We start from the raw sequence: 22147 nt of genomic DNA, 5'->3' as shown, positions 1-22147 counted from the left end.
TGATTTGTATATGTTGAACCTTTCTTGTGAACTCAGGATGAATTCCACTTGGTTGTGGTGTATGATCTTTTTTGTACTGTTGGATTCAGTTGTCTAAAATTTTGTTGAGAATTTTGTGTCTGTATTTATCAAAGGTATTGGCGTATTGCTTTTCAGTATTATCTTTGTCTGCTTTTGGTATTAGAGTGATGGTGGCTGCATAGAACATCTTTGGGAGAATGTACCTGTGAAGCCATCTGGTCCTGGACTTTTGTTTGTAGGGAGTGTTTTTATGACATTCAATTTCATTTCTAGTGATCAGTCAGTTCAGTTGATATATTTCTTCTTGATTTAGTTTTGGTGGGTTATATGTATGTCTAGAAAGTTGTCCATTTCTTATAGATTGTCAAATTTGATAGCATATAATTGCTCATAGTATTCTCTCTTTTTTTTTTTTTTTTGTATTTCTGCATTATCCATTGGGATTTCTCTTTTTTCATTTCTTATTTTGAGTTCTTTCTTCTTGGAGAGTCTGGCCAGAGGTTTGTCAATTTTGTTTACCCTTTCAAAGAACTAGCTCTTGGTTTTACTGATTTTTTTTCTCTGCTTTTTGAATCCCTATTTTACTGATTTCCTTGCCAATCTTTATGATTTCCTTCCTTGTGCTGACTAGCTTTGTTTCTTCTTTTTCTAATTCTTTCAGATGCTAGGTTAGGTTGTTGAGATTTTTTTCTTCTGTTTTGAGGAAGGGCTAAAAACATCTAAGAATTGCTTTTGTGGCATCCCCATAGACTTTGAATGGCTATGTTTTCATAATCATTTCTCTCAAGGTATATTTTTAAATTCTTGTGATTTTCTTATTGACCCATTGGTTTCTTAGTAGCATGTTGTTTAGTCTCCACGTAGTCAATTTTTTCTCATTTCTTTTCCTGTGGTTATTTCTAGTTTCATGCCATTGTGGTCAGAGAAGATACCTGAAATAATTTCTATACTCTTAAATTTGTTGAGGTGAGTTTTGTGCCCAAGTATGTGGTCAATCCTTGTAATGTTCCATGTGAACTTGAGGAGAATGTTTATTCTGTTTTTTTGGGTTTTTTTTGGCTGTAATGTCCTGAAAATATCTATTAAGTCTGACTGTTCTAGTGTGTCATTTAGGATCTCTGTTGCCTTACTGATTTTTCTCTCTAGAGGATCTGTCCATTAATGTGAGGAGGTGATACAATCTCCTATTGTTATTGTATTCCTCAATTTCTGCTTTTTTGTGTCTGTTAGGAATTGCTGTATTTATCTGGGTGCTCCTGTATTAGGGGCATATATATCGATGACTGTAATATCCTCTTCCTAAATGGATCCTTTTATGATTAAATAGTGTTCTTTTTTGTCTTCCTTTACGGCCTTCGTTTTAAAGTCCATTTTGCCTAATATGACTATTGCAACTTCTGCGTTCCTGTCTTTTCCATTCACATGAACTATCTTTTTCCATTCCCTCACTTTAAATTTATATGTGCATTGCTGTGGCTGTGGCAAGGATGGCTACAGCTCTGATTAGACCCCTAGCCTGGGAACCTCTACATGCCACGGGAGCAGCCCTAAAAAAGGCAAAAAAAAAAAAAAAAAAAGAAAAAAAATTTTATATATGTCCTTCGCCCTAAGATGAGTCTCTTGTAGGCAGCATATTGTAGGCTCTTGTTTTCTATCCAGTCTGCCACTTTATGTCTTTTCCTTGGAGCATTCAGTCCATTGACACTTATGTTAATTATTGATAAATATCTACTTATTGTCATTTTCACTCTTGTTTTCCAGTTGATTCTGCTTCTCCCTTGTTCCTTTCTTTTTTTGGTTGGGTGATTTCCTTTTATTTTATGCTTTTTTAAAATTTTATGCTCTTCTTTTTAGTTTTGCTGAATGTATTGTTTGGTTTTGATTTGTGGTTGCCCTGTTTTTCAAGTACATTAATCCCTTGGTATATTTATTTACTTTAATGGTCATATAGGCTCAAACACAGTCTTTAAAAAAAAAAAAAAAAGTGTCAAGATTTTCTTACTTTCCTTCCCCACATTTTATGATTTTGATGTCCCTTTTTTACATTTTCATGCTTATCCTTTTGCTGTTCCCTGTGTTTATCATCACTTTTACAAACAGACTTTTTTTTTTTCCTTTTTGATCTGTATACTGGCTTATATAAGTGATTACTTTCCAACCATGATTTCCTCCATCCTGTATCTTCTTACTTTCCCGTTTAGAGGAGACCTTTAAGTATTTCTTTTAGAATGAGTTTAGTATTGCTATATGCTTTTTGTTGGAGAAATTATTTCTCTTTCTATTTTAAATGATATCCTTGCTGGGTAGAGTATTCTAGGCTATAAAATTTTCCCTTTTAGAACTCTGAACATATCTTATGGCCTGTAGTATTTCCATAAGGAAATCAGCTGATAGCTGTATGGAGGTGCCCTTGTAATTAACACTTTTTCTGTTGCTGCCTTTAGAATCTGCTCCTTATCTTTAATTTTTGCTGTTTTTATTATATCTTGGTGTGGGTCCACTTGGGTTGAACATGTTTGTGGCCCTCTCTGCTTCCTGTATCTTGACAGCTGTTTCCTTTAGATTTGGAAAGTTTTCAGACATAATTTCTTCAAATATATTCCAATCCCCTTTTCCTTTTCTTCTCCTTCTGGAATCCCTATTATGTGTAATTGGCCCTCTATATATTATCCCATAGATCTCTTACATTGCTTTCATGTACTTTCATTTGGTTTTCTGTCTACTGTCCTGATTGGGTGATTTCCATTATTCTATCTTCCAAATCACTAATTCATTCCTCTGTATTATGCATTCTGCTCTTCAGCGCCTTTAATTCAGCTTGTGTCTCTGCAAATGAATCCTCTAGTTTTTCTTGGCTCCTCATATTTTCTAGTTCCCTTCTAAAGTAATCTGCATTACTGTTCATAGCTGCTCTTAATTCCTATATTATTTTCACTATCTCCTTTTTGAACTTAGTGTCTGTTAGACTGCAGAGGCCTGTTTCATTGTTTGCTCCTTCAGGTGAATTCTCCTGTTCTTGTGAGAATGATTTCTGAACTTCATTTTGCCTTTAATTTTCTTATTCTGTGAGTTTAGGGGAAAAGAAATACTTTAGTCTTAGAGGGCTATTTATATGCAAGAGTACCCCTTGGTAGTTTGTGAGGGCTTTTTTTTTTTTCTTTTATTCTTTTGAGGCTGCTGTTGGTTTGGATGCTTGCTATTTCTTTCCTCAGTGTGTGCAGACTGTTATCCCCTTGATGGGGGGTGTGCTAGTGTATGGCTTGTACATGCTTCCACAGAGATGGAGGTAGTAGGCAGGGCAAGTAGCCAGTGCCTGCTTTCAGGGCTCTTGACAATGGTGAGGACCCATGGGGAGGTGGCACAGGCTGCTCCTGGTTGCAGGGCCCTGGGAAGTAGCAGTGACCCTCAGGAAGTGTAGGTGGTGACGAAAGCATTTGGCAATGGCAGCAGCAATGTGTGGGAGTTCCCAGGGGAATGAAAACAGCAATAGGTGGCGCCAGTCTACAGACTGCTAGGGGTAGCTGGTCATACCCACCTCTGGAGTCTGAGAGATGGCTGCAGCAGCTTACCCCCACCGCCTGTAGCCTGTGCAAGAGGCACCCTGCCACCCAAGAACACACACATGTGGAAAGAAAGATATTCCTATGGCAGTCCTGCTCCTCCACCTCTCGCCTTCCATGGCAGTGGCACCTTGCTTCTCCTGTAGGCTCAGGCCTCCTCCGCTTCCCTTGGCTGTGGTGCTTCCTCCCTAAGCCCCTCACTGTCTCAATATAGGCAACCCCAGTCCTCTTCCTGGAAATGACCACCAGAGCCTTAGTCTTAGTCCTCAGCCCCCATCTGAGCATCTCAGGCTGTGGTGTCCAGAGGCAGTGGACTGATAGTTTGTGTGGTTCTCTCTGTCTGCTTTGCCCTCCTTGGTCCAGCTGCTGCACTTTTCTCCAAGGCTTTGAAGTCCCTCTGTCCTGGCTGATTTCCCCCCCATTAGCTAGGTGAACTTCCAGGGTGCAGGTTCCTTTCCTCTTTTACAGCTCCCTCTCAGGAGTGCTGGTCCTGTCCTGATTCCTTTTCCCCTTTTCTTCTCTCTTTTTTTCTTCTGTTCTACCCAGTTATGTGGAGGGTTTTTTGCCCTTTGGGGAGGTTTAAGGTCTTCTGCCAGCAATCAATAGATATTCTGTGCAAATCATTCTACGCATAGTTGGTTTTTTTGATGTGCTGTGGGAGAAGGTGAGAGCCACATCTTACTCCTCTGCCATCTTGATCCTGCTCCTCTCAAATCTACTGAAAATACTTTATTTTTGCCTCCCTCGAGTCAAATCCTATGACTTTGAAGTGTCAATAGAAAGGAAAGGTACCTTAATGAGAAAAGCTAGCAATATGGGGAGATAGTGGACTCATGTCCAGAGACAAACTCCAAAGATTCTGCTCAGCCACAACAATTTTCAAAGGGAAAAAGATGGGGCAAGGGTTGGGGGGGTGGTTTCAGTGAATCATCCAGGTGGGAGATTGGGTTCTGCATCATCTTCCATTGAGTGCACACTGGATGACTCTTTCTTCATACAGTATCTTGCCTGTGTGATTGCTAATGGGGCTGAGGGTTGTAGAGAGCTAGCCATTTTCCAACTGCTTAATTCTTCATTCCTATGTCTTTTTAGTTAAGAAAAAAATGAACAGGTTAAAGCATGGTGTGCATTCAAGAAAGCATTGGTTGGGAGTTAGTTTTAATGGCTTAGTGATCTTATGCCTAAATTAGATTCTTTTAAGGTTGGAGGGAAACAGAAATGGGAACATGGAGAAGGGGCATAAGAGCTGCTTTCACTCCTATCATATATCTCACTTTGCAAATTTATCAATAATGTTAGCTATATCCATTTGGAGTCTTATCATTTATGAATATATACATATTTTTTTTACTCTACTGCTTTCCTAAGAGTTCTTGCTAATACTACAGGCAAAGAGCTTTGTTTTCAACAAAAAAAAGGCCATTTCAAGCTCTGTGAAAAAGGACTATGTTAGGTATTTTGGGGTATAAGCTTATTAATGGCAATACTTAAACAGTAATAAGACCATATCAGTGGATTGAGAGTTTCCAGAACACTAGCTGAGAAGCAGATACATTTATGGTCCAGTGAAACAAGAATTAGTTATATAGGACTAAATAAATGGATGAGAGATAATTCTAGTTTTGGGGAGGGAATATTTTTGATAATTTTTGGCTGCTCCCAAGGCAGGCAGAAGTTCCCAGGCCGAGATGGAATCTGTGCCACAGCAGTGACAACTCTGAATCTTTAACCCACTGAGCCACCAGGGAATTCCTGACGTTGTTTTAATACTCTATTTCCTAGATATATAAGGAAGTTCTTTCACTTTCCTCATAAGGTATTTATCACTCATTACAATTTAATAGATTCAACTTTGTAAACTAAAATTTGTATTATTTGTAAATATCATCTTATACTTCCTATATGATTTCTACAGAACTCAAGAACTCTGAATATTTTAATTTTCATGGTAACAGTTATACGTACATTTTCAATAACACTGTGTCCTCCTTTCTATTAGAACATAATTGGAAATAACAGTTATGCAACCAAGGCCTTACCTGTAGTGACATATTTGATAATGATGCTCATTTAATCAGGTATGACCATACATTTCTGAGGAATTAAGTTGACTTTATGGAGCCAATGCTTCCAAAGTCCTTACAGGAAAAGGCCTGGTATGAGGGCTTACAAAGTTCTGTAAGGTAGCAAGGAAGCTTACAAAGTTCTGTAAGGTAGCAAGAAAATAGCCAGCTTAAAATATTTGGGGGACTTTGAGATAGAGAAACTTGCCCAATTTAATAGGTTCCACAGGAGAAATTTTGTTTTATTATCTTGGCCTCCAGGTCTCATGAGGTTTTGAAAAATCCAATTTGAGATTCTTTTGAAATTTTCAGCAAGTTAAACTTAAGAAAGCACATGTGGTAAAGAGAAGCAGAATAAGCCACCCTCAAATATGCCTCTTTGGCAATAAGAATTATCAAGTACTGATTATTCATAAGAAACAGTAAACAAGAAAAAAATCTCTGAAAACAGAGAAGTTGCCTTTTTGTGAAGGACATTTACATTCATAAGGGAAATTTCCATTTGTAAGGGTGTCTCCTGCCCTGCAACAGGAGCAGAAGGGACGACTAAAACTCTAGAAACTTATCAATGGAGAAGGCTTGAACTTAAATCTGCATAACAACCATACCCTTGTTTATACTTTGCTCGATAACCTCCAGTAACTCACTCCTGGCCCACAAAGTCATCTTTAACTGGCGAAGCTATTTAAGCACTAAGAATTAAAATGACAAGAGAGAGATGAATGGGAGAAAAATCAACAAAAGTTTAATAACATAAATACATGGGAGAGACCCAGGAGAACAGAGTAATTCACCAAAATTGCCAAAGCCCTTACCTTAAATACAATCCTCAGTTAAAGACAAAAGAGAACTTTTGAGAGTAGGGAGAATCAATTCTAATGAGAATTACCAGGAAAAGAACAGTAAACAAGGGTAAGGTTGTGATACAGAGTTAAAACAAGGGCATCTCCATTAAGAGTTACTAGATAAAGCCATTCACCTCTTTCAAGTACAGCCAGGGAGACAGCCTTACAGATGGAGATTTTCCTTAAAAAATGTAAATGTGACTTACAAAAGGATAACTCCTGCTTTGTTTTCAGAGATTCACCCCAGTCTGTAGTTTCTTAGAAAATAGCCAGCTTAAAATAATATACCAAAGAGACATATTTTGAGGTGGCAAATTCTGCTTCCCTACAGAGTAAAATGAATTCTTTGACAAGCATTTTATATATAAGTAGTAATTCTTACTTTTGTTTTGAAAGTTGTCTTTTAATAGATGATTGTGAGGTTGAAACCCTCCTTAGAATGTTGAAGTTAGGTGGATTCCAGACCTTGCTGTAGTATCCACTTCTGGGATAATTCTAAATTCTAAGTTGTACTCTAATTATCTCTTTACTTTCCTGATTCCAAGGCCCAACCTGCTTCTTTCTCTGCTTCTAACTTCTACTACTTTAGAGGTAGGTTTTATTCCCCACTAGACCCACTACTGCAGTTTCACAGCTTATTCTCTGCCATCCTATTCCAGAAAGAAACCCTCCTCTATTTTGAGAATTTCAAAGCATTTTAACAGCTAACACAAGGAGAAAAACACAGGGGGTAAAATGACATTCCAGAGGACTGTCACAAAGTTTCAAATCAGATCAAATGGGGGGGGGGATTTCTAGTTTCATTAGCATGTAAATGGTAGTAGATCTAGGCTTCTATGGAACTCTTCCACAGCTTCCACCACTTCTCTCTGGGATGCAGCTTCCTTCTCCTCCCCCACCCTTTAACCCCAACAAGAAACAAGAAAAAAAGCCACAGGGGTGAGAAAGGTTGGTCTTTTCAGTACACAAAGAACTAAAATGAGGTTCATCTACATTTCAGAGGAAATTTAGATAACCATTCTTTGTAAAAAGAAAGTATCTCTGAAGAGTTCCTCTGGAACACAAGCTAAGCTCAAAAGGAGACATTTAGAATGAGGGCTCTGAGGTTAAAGCCAAAAGATACAGGGGGATTTATATTTATTTTATACTTTATATACTTTATATTTTACTTTATATGTGTTGGGAAAGGGAGAAGTAACAGGTGGGGAGCAGAGGAGGAAAGAAGCCATGGGAGAGCATTCAGACTTCTATCCCACTCCCCAGTTAACAGAACCAGCCTTCCACAGGAAGCGAGGTATGGTGAGAAAAGGGAGACCTAGGGCAAAAAAGGAGAGTAGTTGCAGGAATTATCAACAGCAGGAAGAAGAAAAATTTTAGGCTCAGAGATGAGAGCATTCTTATGTAAAAAGATACCTACACAATACTTTATTTGATTAAGAAACTGAAATCAGGTGATGAATAGGGGCTTTGTGATATAATACAGGTCTCATTTAGCTATTTTGTTTCACTATTATATGTAATATAGAAGTTTACATTTACCTTTGTTTCATACTGGGTAAGAGTCGCTGAAGAACACAACTGCACTTCTTAACAAAATATGAACTTCTCAAAGTTAGGTAAGGCTTTCCTCTTTCTCCTATTCTCTAAAGAATGTAATTAATGAAATATTTGGAATATGTATTTAATATATAGTATAGCTTAAAGTATTCTATTGAAAGTACACTTTAAGCTATACTATATATCTATATTATATACATATAGAAAAATCATATAAACCATATCTATAACTACATGGAAAACATCATATCGGCCATATCTATAACTTTATCTAGAAGCCACATTTTTTTAAAATTACAAAAAAACAGGTACAACTTCATTTATTTTCCTAGCATAGTACATATCTGAAATATTATCATTTTAAAATGGAATCAATACAACAACTATTAGAGATATTAATGCTTTATTTATATGAACGTAATTCCCTAATAGTTAAGGATACTGAGATGCAGTGTCTGTTACGTCTTTTGCCTATTTTTAACTTGGTCCTTTATTTTCTTATTGTTGAGCTTTGATAGTTCTTAAGATTTTGTGAATTTGCCCTTTGTTAGAAATGTAATTTGCAAATATTTTCTCTCATCTGCAGCTTTTCTTTCTATTCTTTCTTTTTTGCTTTATAGGGCTGCACCCAGGGCATACAGATCCCGAGTTGCTGTGGCACTGGCATAGGCCGATGGCTACAGCTCCAATTAGACCCCTAGCCTGGGAACCTCCATATGCCGCGGGTACAGCCCTAAAAGGACAAAAAGACAAAAAAACCCCAGAAAAGTGCTTAGCATAGTGAAGAGCACATGACTTAGTTTTATGAGTATTAGCTGTTTGATGATGTACCCATTACTTGAGTCTGAAATATAATTAGGAAGCATTAAAAATGTTTTCTAGGGAATTCCTGGTGGTCTGGCAATTAAGGACTCAGCATTCTCACTGCTGTGACTTGGGTTCAATCCCTGGCCAGGGAACTTCCATATGCTGTAGATGTGGCCAAAAAAAAAAAAAGTTTTCTAGAAAGCGACTGAATCTGTAAATCTTATTCTTCATTTTACTGATTTTCTACAGTACAATGTAATGTGCCAAGGTAACTGATCATCATGAATTTAAAAAAAAAACCACATTTTAAAGTAAGGGAAATGAAAAAACTAAAATGAAAGGTAGGTTATTTATTTTCAGAATAGTCCCTTAGTGTACAAATTATCTATAAGGTAATATCTTGTAAGCTTTTTCAAATTATATTGTCTACTAACTTTGATAATGCTCCTCAATTTTCATGTGTGGGGAAGTAGAAATCAGATTGGAAAGGCACTTGATTTCAACAGTGGCAATGGTTACTTCACACCTGCAATTCGCATGGCAACTATGCTCATGCAGTCCTTGTGCCCACTCAGAGACTAGCCAGGGACTTAACAGTTTAAGTAGATTTCCCGTTATTAAACTCACATTACAGACATTTTCAAGGTGTCAGACATGAAAGATGTAGGCTGCAAAGATGAAAAACATTAAAAGAACTGTTTAAGCTATATTATAGTTTAATTTTAAAAAGAGCAATGTAAATGTTAAATCAAAATAATATTTTAAAGACTGATCACTTTGAGAACAATTTATGTAATTTAGAATTTGGAAATTACAAAGAAAGTATTAAGGAACTGTACTGATGACATCTCTTTTTTAAACTTTAAAAGTCTACTACTAACAAAATCAGATAAATTGATATACTACTAAAAACTTACTTAACTATGTTCTAAGCAACGTACTTTTATTAACTCATTCAATCGTCACAACAATTCCCATTTCCTCCTGTAGAAAGTCATACAAATTGTTAAGAGATCTGACAGGGAAATCAAACCCAGACAGTTTGGCTTCAGACTCTTAACCATAAACTATATAATAGGAACTTGGGATGAAAAGCAAATATTTCAGGTAATAATAATCTTTACAGTGCTTTCACATTTTTATGTCAAATAGATAACACTAATAATCTTTTATGCATATATATTTCCTTATAGCAATACTATATTTAAATGGATTATTATCTCATTCAAATAGATAGGTAAGTTATATTCAAATTCAATTTGACTAATTTGATGAACTAGAACAACAGAATGCTTTAGGTACAAATGCACAGTAGTCTACTTAAACCCAAGAGAGAAACAGCAGAAATGACAGATGGAGGGAGGTAAGGGAATAGTTACCAAGTATCTATTATGTATCAAGTACTGGACTAAGTACACCTTGAGATGAGCATGGTTATTTCAACAATGAAGAAACATTAAGTCTCTGATGAAATTAATCCAAAATCATGTAGCTTCAAGTTGCACAATAAGGATTAGAATTCAGACTAGTCTGCCCCAAAGCCTCTTTTCACTGCTGTGTTGCATGACTTAACAGCAGAAAATGAGAAAAAAAAAAAAGACATTCTCCATTTTTGTTGAGAGCAAGACCAACATAGGCCAATAGTTTTAGCTGACTACCTCAAAAGCTAATATACTTTTAGGCTGTATTAATATAACTGTAGAGGTGAGATTATGCTTGGTACTAGACCCAACATATCTATAAAAGTGGCAAAAGACATTTAGGCTCACTTGAAATTTTAGAGGAAATGTGACAACGATAACTATTTTCAAATAATTGAAAAGCTATTAGGTGCAGTAACAGACATGAGATTTTGGCTCAAAGTAAGAAAATAATAAACAGAGATGTGAAAACTGGAATAGGCTGCCTTATGAGATGCTTAATTAGAATAATTTAAAAACCAAATATTAGCGAGTTTGTAGAGGGATTCATAAACAAGGTAGGAATTAAACAAGTAGTTTTATTCTCTGCCTCCACTTCAAATTTAGAATAGTTCTATTTTTCTATGTTTGATTTGTATTTCTGTTTAGATTTGGGGGGGGGGGTTCTGATGTTAAAAAAAAACCCTAAAAACCACTGGATTATATACATTGAAATATTTCATTCAGTCAAGGGATACTGAATCTGATTCAGGTTAAGAACATAAAATCCTATCTTGATTTCATTTGTAAAAGTAAAACAAAAACAAACCAAACTTACCATTTTTTTCTGCAAAGGCAACTGCATCTTCTTTAGTGCTGAAAGTTAGAACCAAGTTGGACAAGGGATCAGCCCTGCAAGAAACAATTTTTTTCCAGGATTTAACTGGCTGGAAAAAAAAAATCAACTTAAAATAGACTGTTTGGAAAACAAACTGTCACTATAGTATCAAATAAATACACTACTGATGAAATTACTTATATTTTGAATATAACTTCTTTAAAATTTCCTTAAAACCGTTAACTGTTTAAATATGGTCTTCTGGTTAAATCTGGAAGATTTTCTAATATATAATTTCAAATTTAAAAATTTCTAATTGCAGGGAGTTCCCTTCATGGCTCAGTGGTTAACAAACCCTACTAGGAACCATGAGGATGCAGATTTGATCCCTGGCCTCCCTCAATGGGTAAGCTGTGGTGTAGGCTGGGCTCAGATCCTGTGTTGCTGTGGCTGCAGTGTAGGTCAGCAGCTAAAGCTCCGATTTGACTGCTGGCCTGGGAACTTCCATATGCTGCAGGTGCAGCCCTAAAAAAACAAAAACAAAAAAATTAAATAAAATTTATAATTGCAAAGATATTCAGCAATCTTTAGTCACTAATAAAATAATTTATCCAACTTTTTAAAAAGAGTAGGACTGTTTTTCTGTCTTTTTAGGGGTGCACCCATGGCACATGGTGGTTTCCAGGCTAGGGGTTGATTGGAGCTGTAGCTACCCGCCTAACAGCACAGCCACAGCCACGTGGGATCTGAGCCACATATGTAACCTAAGAGTAGAGTTTTTAAAAGGATTCTCAAACTAACTTTATAAATTTACTATCAAAATTGAAGCTCAGCCAAGATTGTGGACTAGGAATATCCTGAGCTCACCTGTTCTAGCAGACACACTGAAATTACAACTATTTACAGAGCAACTACTGAGAAAATCTGAAAACTAGAAGATCATTTCTGCTATAACTAAAGATATAAAGAAGGAACCACAACAAGACAGGTAGGAGGGAGGAGACCTGCGAAGAGGAGTATTACAAGTGTGGAGGTCCTCCCCAAGGAGCAATGGGTCTAAGCTCCACATCAGGCTCCCAAACCTGGGGGTCCAGCACTGGGAAGACAAGCCCCTAGAACATTTGGCTTTGAAGACCAATAGGGCTTACTACCACAAGACCCAGAGGGCTGTGGGAAATAGAGACTACCTCTTAAAAAATTCACACAGAATCTCACTCACACTCTGGGACCCAGGGCAGAAGCAGTAATTTGAAGGGAATCTGAGTTAAACCCATCAACTGAGTTTTGAGAATCTCCTGAGAAACAAGTGAAGCCCACCCTGGGAAAGGAGAGCACTGGCAGCAGCCACTTTGGGGAGCTCGTTCTTCCACGAGGAGGGTGGTAGTGGTAAGTGGCATTTTGGAATCCTCCCTCTAGCTGGAACCCACTGGCATGTAGGCACTGCTCAGATGAAGCAATTAGCACCCATCAGCAGGCAGGCTGCCTGAAGACTTCCTGAGCCTACAGCCACCCAGACACAGCACTGTCCACCAGAGGGCCCTGTAGCCAAATTCCTGGACGACTGCAGACCCTCAGCCTGCCAAACAGGACACAGTTCACCTACCAACAGGGTAACACCAGCCCTGGGACCCCATGGGCCCAGGTCTTACCAGCAAGCAGGTTAACACCAGCTCTTAGACACCTTGGGCCCATCAACCAGCTGTCCTACTTGCTTTTTCTTTTTTGACCCCCCTCTGGCATATGCAGTTTCTAGTCCAGGGATCAGATCCAAGCCACAATTGTGACCTATACAGAAGCTACAGCAATGCTGGATCTTTAACCCACTGTGCTGGGCTGGGGATTGAAATGCTGCAGAGACACTACCAATTCTGTGGCAGAAGCTCCCCTCCTGCTATCTTGTACCACTCAAAAGTGGGCCAACACCAGCTAAAGGACCCCAAAGGGCCTATAGCCAGAGGTCCTGGAACCCAGCTCTGCCTACCAGTGAGTTGGCACTAGTCCCAGAACCACCTCAGCCTTGGACCACCTGCTACGAGTCTGACACCAGCTTTGAGACCTCTGGGCCCTGTAGAGAGAGACCACAGGACTCAGCTTCACGCACCAGTGAGACACCTTGGACTACTAAGCCAGTTGACTGGCATGCAGCCCCACTCACCAGGGGGCCAGCACTAGTGTTGGGACACCACAGAACCCATAGCCAGCCACATCAGGAACCAACCCCACCTACCAGTAAGCTGACACTAGACCTCAGAACCCAGCTCTGCTAACCAGTGAGCCAGCATAGGCCCTGTGACACCCTGGGGTTCCACAGTCAACCACCTCCACACAAGGCAAGGCCTGGCAAACAAAAGGACTATGGACCAGTCATACCTACCAGACTGCTCACAGTAGCCAGCCTGTCATAAAAGAAGGACCCATGAAGTCCAAATAAGAGGCACCCCTAGTGCATATAGCTTTGATGAGAAGTGGGGGAGTGTGCTGCTGATATGCATAGGACATCTACAAAAGGCCAGGTCTTCAAGGTTAGGGAACATAAACAACCTACCAGATGCACTGAAATAAAAACAGCAAATCAGGCAAAATGAGGAAGAGAGATCATAGCCCAAACAAAGAACAAGATAAAACCCAAGAACTAAGTAAACTGGAGATAAGCAATCTACCTGATAAAGAGTTCAAAATAATGATTGTGAAGATAATTAAACAGAACGGAGAAGTTGAACAAAGATTTAGAAAATATAAAGAAGAACCAAACAGAGCTGAAGATTACCATAACTGAAATAAAACACACAAGGAATCAAAAGATGCAGAGAAATGGATCAGTGAGTTGGAAGAAAGACAAATGGAAATTGCTAAAGCTAAAAAGAAAAATAATAAAAAGTTTAAGAGATCTCTGGGACATCAAGCATACCAACATTTCCATTTTAGGGGTCTGAGAAGGAGGAGAGAGAAAATATTTGAAAACATAATAGCTGAAAACTTCCCTAACCTGGGAATGGAAACAGACATCCAGGTCCAAGAAGCACAGAGAGTCCCAAATAAAATCACTCCAACGAGGACCACACCAAGACACACTTCAATTAAAATGGCAAAAATTAAAGATAAAAGAGCTAATATTAAAAACAGAAAGAGAAACATAACAAGTTACTTACAAGGGAACTCCTATAATGCTATCAGCTGACTTCAGCAGTAACAAACTTGGCAGGCCAGAGGGAATGGCATATGTATATATAAAAAAACAAAACTAAAAATACTCTGTCTAGCAAGGCTTCATTAAGATTTGATGTACTGTAAATTAACTATACTTTAATAATAAAAAAAATTATACCCTCATTGTGAACAATTTAGAACCTAAAATGCCAAAACTTAAGTGGCTTCCAGTCCCATATGGGAAGCGAGGTGTCCTCACACCTCTGCATTCTCTGTCCCAGGTATTAGTGCCTAGATCCCATGACCCCAACAGAGAGCCCATGGTGGACAAAGTCAGTGGCCAAGCCTTACTTGTCCCATTTGGGCTTTCTAGCCAGGAGCTATGTGCCTGGCCTGTCAGTATTTATTGCCTCCAAATGTGCTATCCTCTGGCCCACTAGACCGCTGCTGCCTCTACCTAGGCTTGGTGCCACCATCCCCAACAGATCCTTCCCAGACCCAGCCAGGACAACCATGCAACCAAGCTTACATAGCTACAGCTGTCCCCTCTGCTGCCCGACCCCTCCCCTCCTTGGTCAGGCCCTGGGCCTAGAACGCATGGGAGCCTGTCCCTGCTTCTCCTTTTTTGACCAGGAAATAAACACCCCCTAAGGAAAAAAAAAAAAGATTTGATGGAGAGATCAAAAGTTTTACGGATAAGTAAAAATTAAAAGAGATCAGCACCAGCAAACCAGCTTTACAAGAAATGTTAAAGGGACTTCTCTGAGTGGAAAAGAAAAGGCCGTAACTAGAAATATGAAAATTATGACTGGAAAAAAATCTCATCAGTAAAGGCAAATACATAGAAAGGTAGTAAATCAACCATGCACAAAAGTAACAGAAAGATTAAGAGACAAAAGTAGTAAAATCATCTATATCCTCAATAAGCAGTTGAAGGATACACAAAACAGATGTCAAATGCGTCAAAAAGTATTCTTAAGGAGAGGGAAGTAAAAATGCAGGGTTAAAAAATTTGTTTGAAATTAAGATACTAGCAACTTAAAATAATCACTCTCTCACACACACTGCTATATATAAATTTCATGGTAACCAGAAACTAAAAATCTGTAATAGGGGAATTCCCTGGTGGCCTGGGATCCAGCATTGTCACTGCTGTGGTGCAGGTTTGATTCTTGGACTTGGAACTTCCACATGCCACAGGTGCAACCAAAAGAGAGAAAGAGAGAAATTCCATAGATATTTCAAGGAGTATGAGTTTAAATTTCAGTTTAAAAAAATCATATCCAATCCCAGAAGGAACTTCAAGCAAGTTTTCTTCAAAAAATGATATAGTATACCATTTTAACTTTGGTTAAAAGTAACAGAGTACAAATTCTTCTCAAGTGCATATGGAAAATTCTCCAGGATAGATATGCTAGGCCACAAAACAAGTATCAATAAGCTTTGTAAATTGAAACTATCTTCTCAATAGATGCGGAATATGCTTCTGATAAAATTCAACATCCATTTATGTTAAAAATTCTCTACAAAGTGGGTATAGAGGAAACATACCATGACATAATAAAGGCCATGTATGATAAGCCCATACCTAACATTATATTCAATGGTGAAAAGCTGAAAGCATTCCCTCTAAGATCAGGAATAAGACAAGGAAGCCCACTCTTACCACTTTTATTCAACATAGTTTTGGAAGTCCTAGCCACAGCAATCAGAGAAGAAAAACAAATAAAAGGAATCCAAGTTGGAAAAGAAGGGTGAAGCGATCACTGTTTGCAGATGATATGAGAGTATACATAGAAAATCCTAAAGATGCTACCAGAAAACTTTGGAAGTTCATCAATGAATTCAGTCAAGTAGCAGGATACAAAAATTATACACAGAAATCTGTTGCATTTCTATACACTAACAACAAATTATCAAAAAGAGAAATTAAGAAAACAATCCCATTTACCACTGCATCAAAAAGAATAAAATACTTAGGAATTTTACAAAAGATCTGAACTCAAAAAAACCATAAGAGAGTGAGGAAAGAAATAAAGATGACACAAACAGAAAGATATTCCATGTTCATGGATTTGAAGAATTAATATTGTTAAAATGATCATACATCCCAAGGCAATCTACAGATCCCATGTAATACCTATCAAAATACCAATGGCATTTTTCACAAAACTAGAACAGATAATTCTAAAATTTATATGGAAACACCAGAAAGATCCCAAATAGCCAAAGCAATCTTGAGAAAGAACAGACCTGGCAGTATCATGCTGACTGACTTCAGATTTTATTACAAAGCTACAGTGATCAAAACAGTATGGTGCAGGCACAAAATCAGACAGAGATTGATGGAACAAGGTAGAGAATCCTGAAGTAAACCCATGCACTTATGGCCAATTAATGACAAACGAGACAGGAATACACAATGGAGAAAAGATAGTCTCTTCCACAAGTGGTGCTAGGAAAACTAGGCAGTTACATGTAAAAGAATGAGACTGGAACATTTCCTCAATACCATATACAAAAATAAAATGGATTAAAGACCTAAATGTTAGATCAGAAACCATAAAACTCCTAGCAGAAAACATAGGCTGAATATTCTCTGCCATAATTCATAACAATATCTTTTTGTAACTATCTCCTAAAACAAAGGAAACAATAGCAAAAATAATCAAATTAAGTTTTTACACAGCAAAGGAAACCATTGACAAAGTGAAAAGATAACCTACTGAATGGGAGAAAATATCTGCAAATTATATGAATGATATATTCAAAATATATAAACAGCTCATACAACTCAATATCAAAAAGACCAACAACCCACTGAAAAAAAAATGGGCAGATCTGAACAGACATTTTCCCAAAGACATACAGATGGCCAATAGGCACATCAAAAGATGTTCAACACCCCTAATCATTAAAGAAATGCAATAAAAACCACAGTGAGATATCCCGACACCTATCAGAATGGCTCTTATTCAAAAAGACCACAAATAACAAATGTTATCAAGGATGTCAAGGGAAGGGAACCCTTGTGAACTGATGGTGAGATTCTGAATTGGTGCAGTCATTGTGGCTAACAGTGTGGAGGTTCCTCAAAAACACTAAAAATACCTTACAACACAGCAATTCCACACTGGACATGTATCCAGAAAAAATGAAAACACTAATTTGAAAAGAAACATGCACCCTAATGTCCATAGCAGAATTATTTACAATAGCCATGGTATGGAAACAATGTAAGTATCCATAAATAAATGAATGGATAGAGATGACGTAAAATACACACACACACACACAATGGAATACCACTTGGTCACAAAAAAGAATGAAATTTTGCTATTTGCAACAATATGGATGGACCCGGAAGGTATTACGCTTAGAGAAATAAATCAGACAGAGAAAGACAAATGCTGTATGTTATCATTTCTATGTGGAATACAAAAAATAAAACAAATGAATAAATAAAACAGAAACAGAGTAAGAGATATAAAGAACAAACTGGTGGTTACCAGTAGGGAGAGGGAAGGGGCAAGATGTGATAAAGCATGAAGAGGCACAAACTACATACAACATAAATAAGCTATAAGAACATTTGTATGGCACAGGGAATATAGCCAGTATTTTATAATAACTTCAAATGGAGTATTGTCTATACAAATTTTGACTATGTTATATACCTGAAACTAATAAAATATTGTACATCAACTATATCCTCAGTTTAAAAATTTCAATATCAAGAAAACTGATGATCAGTACAACTGTCATTACTATCTTTACAGTCCCTCACTCCAAATAGATGGAAACAACATCTAATCTTCTTAATGAGCCTTCATCATTATGGAGAATAAATTTCAGAATTCATCATATTAACAACACTTATTTTCACCATTTGGTCACTTGAAAAATAAAGCTCTAAGATCTGATATCTAATTGAGTTGTTCAAACTAGGACAGTGGTGATGTTTATAAATCTGCATAGACTGTACAAAATAACCATGTAACTTCAAAATTGTCACTTTCATTAGTATGTTTATAAAAAGGTATAGCACTGTTTGCTACAAGTGTTTATTATAAATCTCTAAGGCAAATATAGCATTATGTGAAACATCATTTAGATATGTATAATAAGTAACACAGAAAAGTTTCAGGAAGTAATTTGAAGAGTGTGAAGATATATACCCAGAAGAGAACATGAGAAGCAGCTCTCACTGAAGTAACTTCCACAAATTGCTGCTGCTGAAGTTCTGGTCAAACAAAATGATTACTATTCTGGGACTCCCGTAAGATCCCCATATGTCAGATCAATCTTCCTAAAGTCCAACTCCGAAACTCGCTGCCCAACTCAAAAACTTTGAAGAAAGGGAACTATAGCAGATTAGACTGGAGTTTATACAATTTTTCTCCTAAAGGTACTCTCTAGTTCAGAGTGCTATAAGCATCAAGAACTCAAGCAGAAAGGCATAGTCTTAACCAGCACAAGAAGTCTGGAAATGTAGTTTAGGATTGTCAGAGAAGCTGGAAATTTAGAGGCAAAAACAGTGAAGGAGAACCCACAGAGGCTGAACTCTTGAATTGCATATGAAGGGTTCATATGGGCTTTACTACAATAGCTGAGAGGCTGAGAGATTTCTGCAGTTGTCTGCTACAGAGGAGATTGAGTTTGGAGTTCCACAGAGTTAGAAGGAATTAGTAAACACCTTGTGCTATCCATCAAAATCTCAGGAAATCAGTGCTTTTTTCCACACTATGTTCCAGGACTAAGAGGGGTAAAACTGCAACAGACCTACTACAATAAATCATAAAATATATCCTCTACAACTTCAGCATTTTCTATCAGTAATTTAACTATCTGCTAGAACAAAATCCATCACATTGCCACTGTCATTAACTAGATAGAGAATTAATAGATTATTGATACTTCTTAACATAAATTGGTTTGATTAGCTGATAACGTGTTTCAGGGATTAATTAGCATATTAATAAGAAGCATTGGGAGTTCCCCTCATGGAGCAGTGGTTAATGAATCCGACTAGGAACCATGAGGTTGAGGGTTCGATCCCTGGCCTTGCTCAATGGGTTGGGGATCTGGCGTTGCTGTGAGCTGTGGTGTAGGTTGCAGATGCGGCTCGGATCTCTCCTTGCTGTGGTTCTGGCGTAGGCTCGTGGCTGCAGCTTTGATTAGGCCCCTAGCCTGGGAAACTCCATATGCCTTGGGAGCGGCCCTAGAAAAGGCAAAAAGACCAAAAAAAAAAAAAAAAAAAAAGCAGCAGCAGCAGCATACATTCACCAAAAGATATGTTCAAGAGATTCTTCATTTCAGTATTATGTATAATAACCTCAATTGAAAAATATCCAAATGCTGTCAATAAATTGTTCAATGGATAAACCCTATGTATAGATGAACACATTAAAATCTCATGCAATTTAAAAAAGTAATCACATTTCAACCACTGGTACAGATAAAGTTATTCCTTATAAATTTCTTTAGACTCCATGACTAAGTGATTTACAACACTCCGTCTATTACATGAAACATAAAAATCTAAAGAATACTAGAACACCTAAAAAAACTCAAAAAACCAAAAACTGTGCCTATATCATTTTGCCGAATAAAATATAATTCTATTTAAACTGAAACAGGCAGATATTTTTAATGAAAATCCTTCCAGGTACATTGCCAGGAAAGATGTTAAGTTTCATACTTTTCTAAAATGAGACATAGGAGTTCCCATCGTGGCGCAGTGGTTAACGAATCCGACTAGGAACCATGAGGTTTCGGGTTCGATCCCTGGCCTTGCTCAGTGGGTTAAGGGTCCAGCGTTGCCGTGAGCTGTGGTGTAGGTTGCAGACGCGGCTCGGATCCCGCGTTGCTGTGGCTCTGGTGTGGGCCGGTGGCTACAGCTCCGATTGGACCCCTAGCCTGGGAATCTCCATATGCCACGGGAGCGGCCCAAGAAATGGCAAAAAGACAAAAAATTAATAAATAAATAAATAAATAAAAATAAAATGAGACATAATTTAAGCTGATAACTACCTTCAACTGGAGAACATACAATGTTCTGAGAATCTCAGTGACAAAGATAACTTTCTTGAATATCTAGTTATTTTCTCTAGAAGCAGCACCTTTCATTCAACTAGAGGCAGTCCTGCTATTTAACATTTGGGCCTTTTCCACAAGAGATTTAGGTTACTGACTTCATTAGTGCCACAGAATTTATGACTATTTTATTCCAATGGCTATAAATTTATTAATCCAAGACCTCAGGAACTTACAAGTTTCCCTTGAAATAGCCAATTTTTAATCTCATCTCCTCCTCTTATAAACAATAAAAAATACAAAGAAGTTTTATTTTAAAAATAAGTAGAAGTGTCACTAAATTATTAACACTATTCATATAGTATATTTTAATATAAATAACTTGGAGACCATGCTAAGAGAACGCACAATGTCGGCCATTCTTATCCAATAAACAGTATCCTGAAAAAGACTATTCTTATGGCTTATTGTGGTGGGCCACATTTATATGAATGTTGACATTATATAAAAGAATGTAATACATACATCTGTATCACTGAACATAGTAATATCTACACAAGTGGTCTCAAAAACTATTGTCACAAAGCATTCTGTACACGTGTCTAAAAAAATCAATATATTTAAAAAGGAAATTTTACATAGAAAAAGAGAGTTGAGGAGTTCCCATTGTGGCTCAGCAGGTTAAGAATCTGATGTAGTGTCTGTGAGGATGCAGGTTCAATCCCTGGTCTCGCTCAGTGGGTTAAGGACCAGCTCAGATCTGGTGTGGCTGTGGCTATGGCTGTGACCAGCAGCTGCAGCTTCAATTTGACCCCTAGATTGGGAAACCTCCATATGCCACAGGTATGCCCTAACAGGAAAAAAGAAAAAAAAAAGAGTTGAAAAATAATATTCAAATTAAAGCAAAGTACTCACGTTGATGACCAACCCATCAGAGGATTTTCCCATCTTTCTCTGGTATCGAACTCCATCTTCCATTTCTTCGTGTTGTTTACTCCAGACTGCATGTTATTGCGAGCAGGAACAAAGATCCTGACTTTTCTAGTTTTGATATGCTCTTCTGGAACACCAGTTAAAGTGGTAATATCCTACAGAAAAAGAAAGCAAATGTGATTCTAACAGCCAACATATACGCTAATGTACTTTGGCAGCTTTCTTTGTTTTACAATTCTATTCACGTTTATTCATTAATTTATTTTAAAGCTTTCTGGCTTATTTCATTACTTGCTTATTTTACCATGTAAATTTCTATTTTGATATTTGGAAAATACATACTGGAGGAATGTGAGAGTACAGTGGGAAAAGGTTCACTGAAAAAATTAGGTCTCTTTTGTTCAACAAAACATTAGTAATTTCTAAAGATTTTGCTGGTAGAAAAGCCTATATATAGTAGACTCTTATTTAATGGGCAGGTATAATTAGGAGCAAAAGAATGTAAAGGGATATCAAAAGTAAAGGAATATTTACAATGACTAAATTTTACATAGAAAAAAATGTATAACCAATGAATTCTGTGTCAAACTGCTTACAACAAGGCATTCCTTCAGAGCAAGGGCCTAAACCTTAATTAAATTTAGTTAGTATTTTGATTTGTCTCCCTTTGGTGAAACCTACTGAACAAAAAATATGACAAATCTATTCTGCAAAGGTAAGCCAAAAATTTGCACAATTTTTGAAAAAACGTTAGATGAAAACAATGGTAACTTTCTTGACACTCTTTTCCTGTAATTCTATCTAGTTAACAAATGCTCAAATGATGAGTGAGTACAATTGTGATGCCCCAGATTAGATATAGTTATCAAATTAAAAGTATCGATCAGGACACAAAATAGTTAAGAATTTGTCTCCGTTTAGTATTGGGCAAAATGCTTTA

At 37.3% G+C, this 22147-nt stretch overlaps 1 protein-coding gene across 3 annotated transcripts in view; it reads right to left on the bottom strand.

The window, feature by feature from the left end:
- Positions 1–22147, bottom strand: part of NDUFS4 (NADH:ubiquinone oxidoreductase subunit S4) — a 111221-nt gene that overhangs the window by 7635 nt on the left and 81439 nt on the right. For 2 of the 3 annotated variants that reach the window (XM_005672445.3, XM_021077054.1), the window contains exons 3-4: positions 21190–21362; positions 11092–11165 (exon numbers count right to left, since the gene is read on the bottom strand). In XM_005672445.3, the coding sequence (XP_005672502.2) occupies positions 11092–11165; positions 21190–21362 (247 nt within the window). Of the gene's footprint in view, positions 1–9480; positions 9522–11091; positions 11166–21189; positions 21363–22147 lie in introns of all 3 variants that reach the window. The other variant, XM_021077055.1, reaches the window with a different exon arrangement.

The sequence above is a fragment of the Sus scrofa genome, chromosome 16 (assembly GCF_000003025.6).
Source record: "Sus scrofa isolate TJ Tabasco breed Duroc chromosome 16, Sscrofa11.1, whole genome shotgun sequence".
In the NCBI taxonomy this organism is placed as follows: domain Eukaryota; kingdom Metazoa; phylum Chordata; class Mammalia; order Artiodactyla; family Suidae; genus Sus; species Sus scrofa.
The sequence above is the reverse complement of the archived record's forward strand: the minus strand, read 5'-3'. Positions and strand labels throughout refer to the sequence as shown.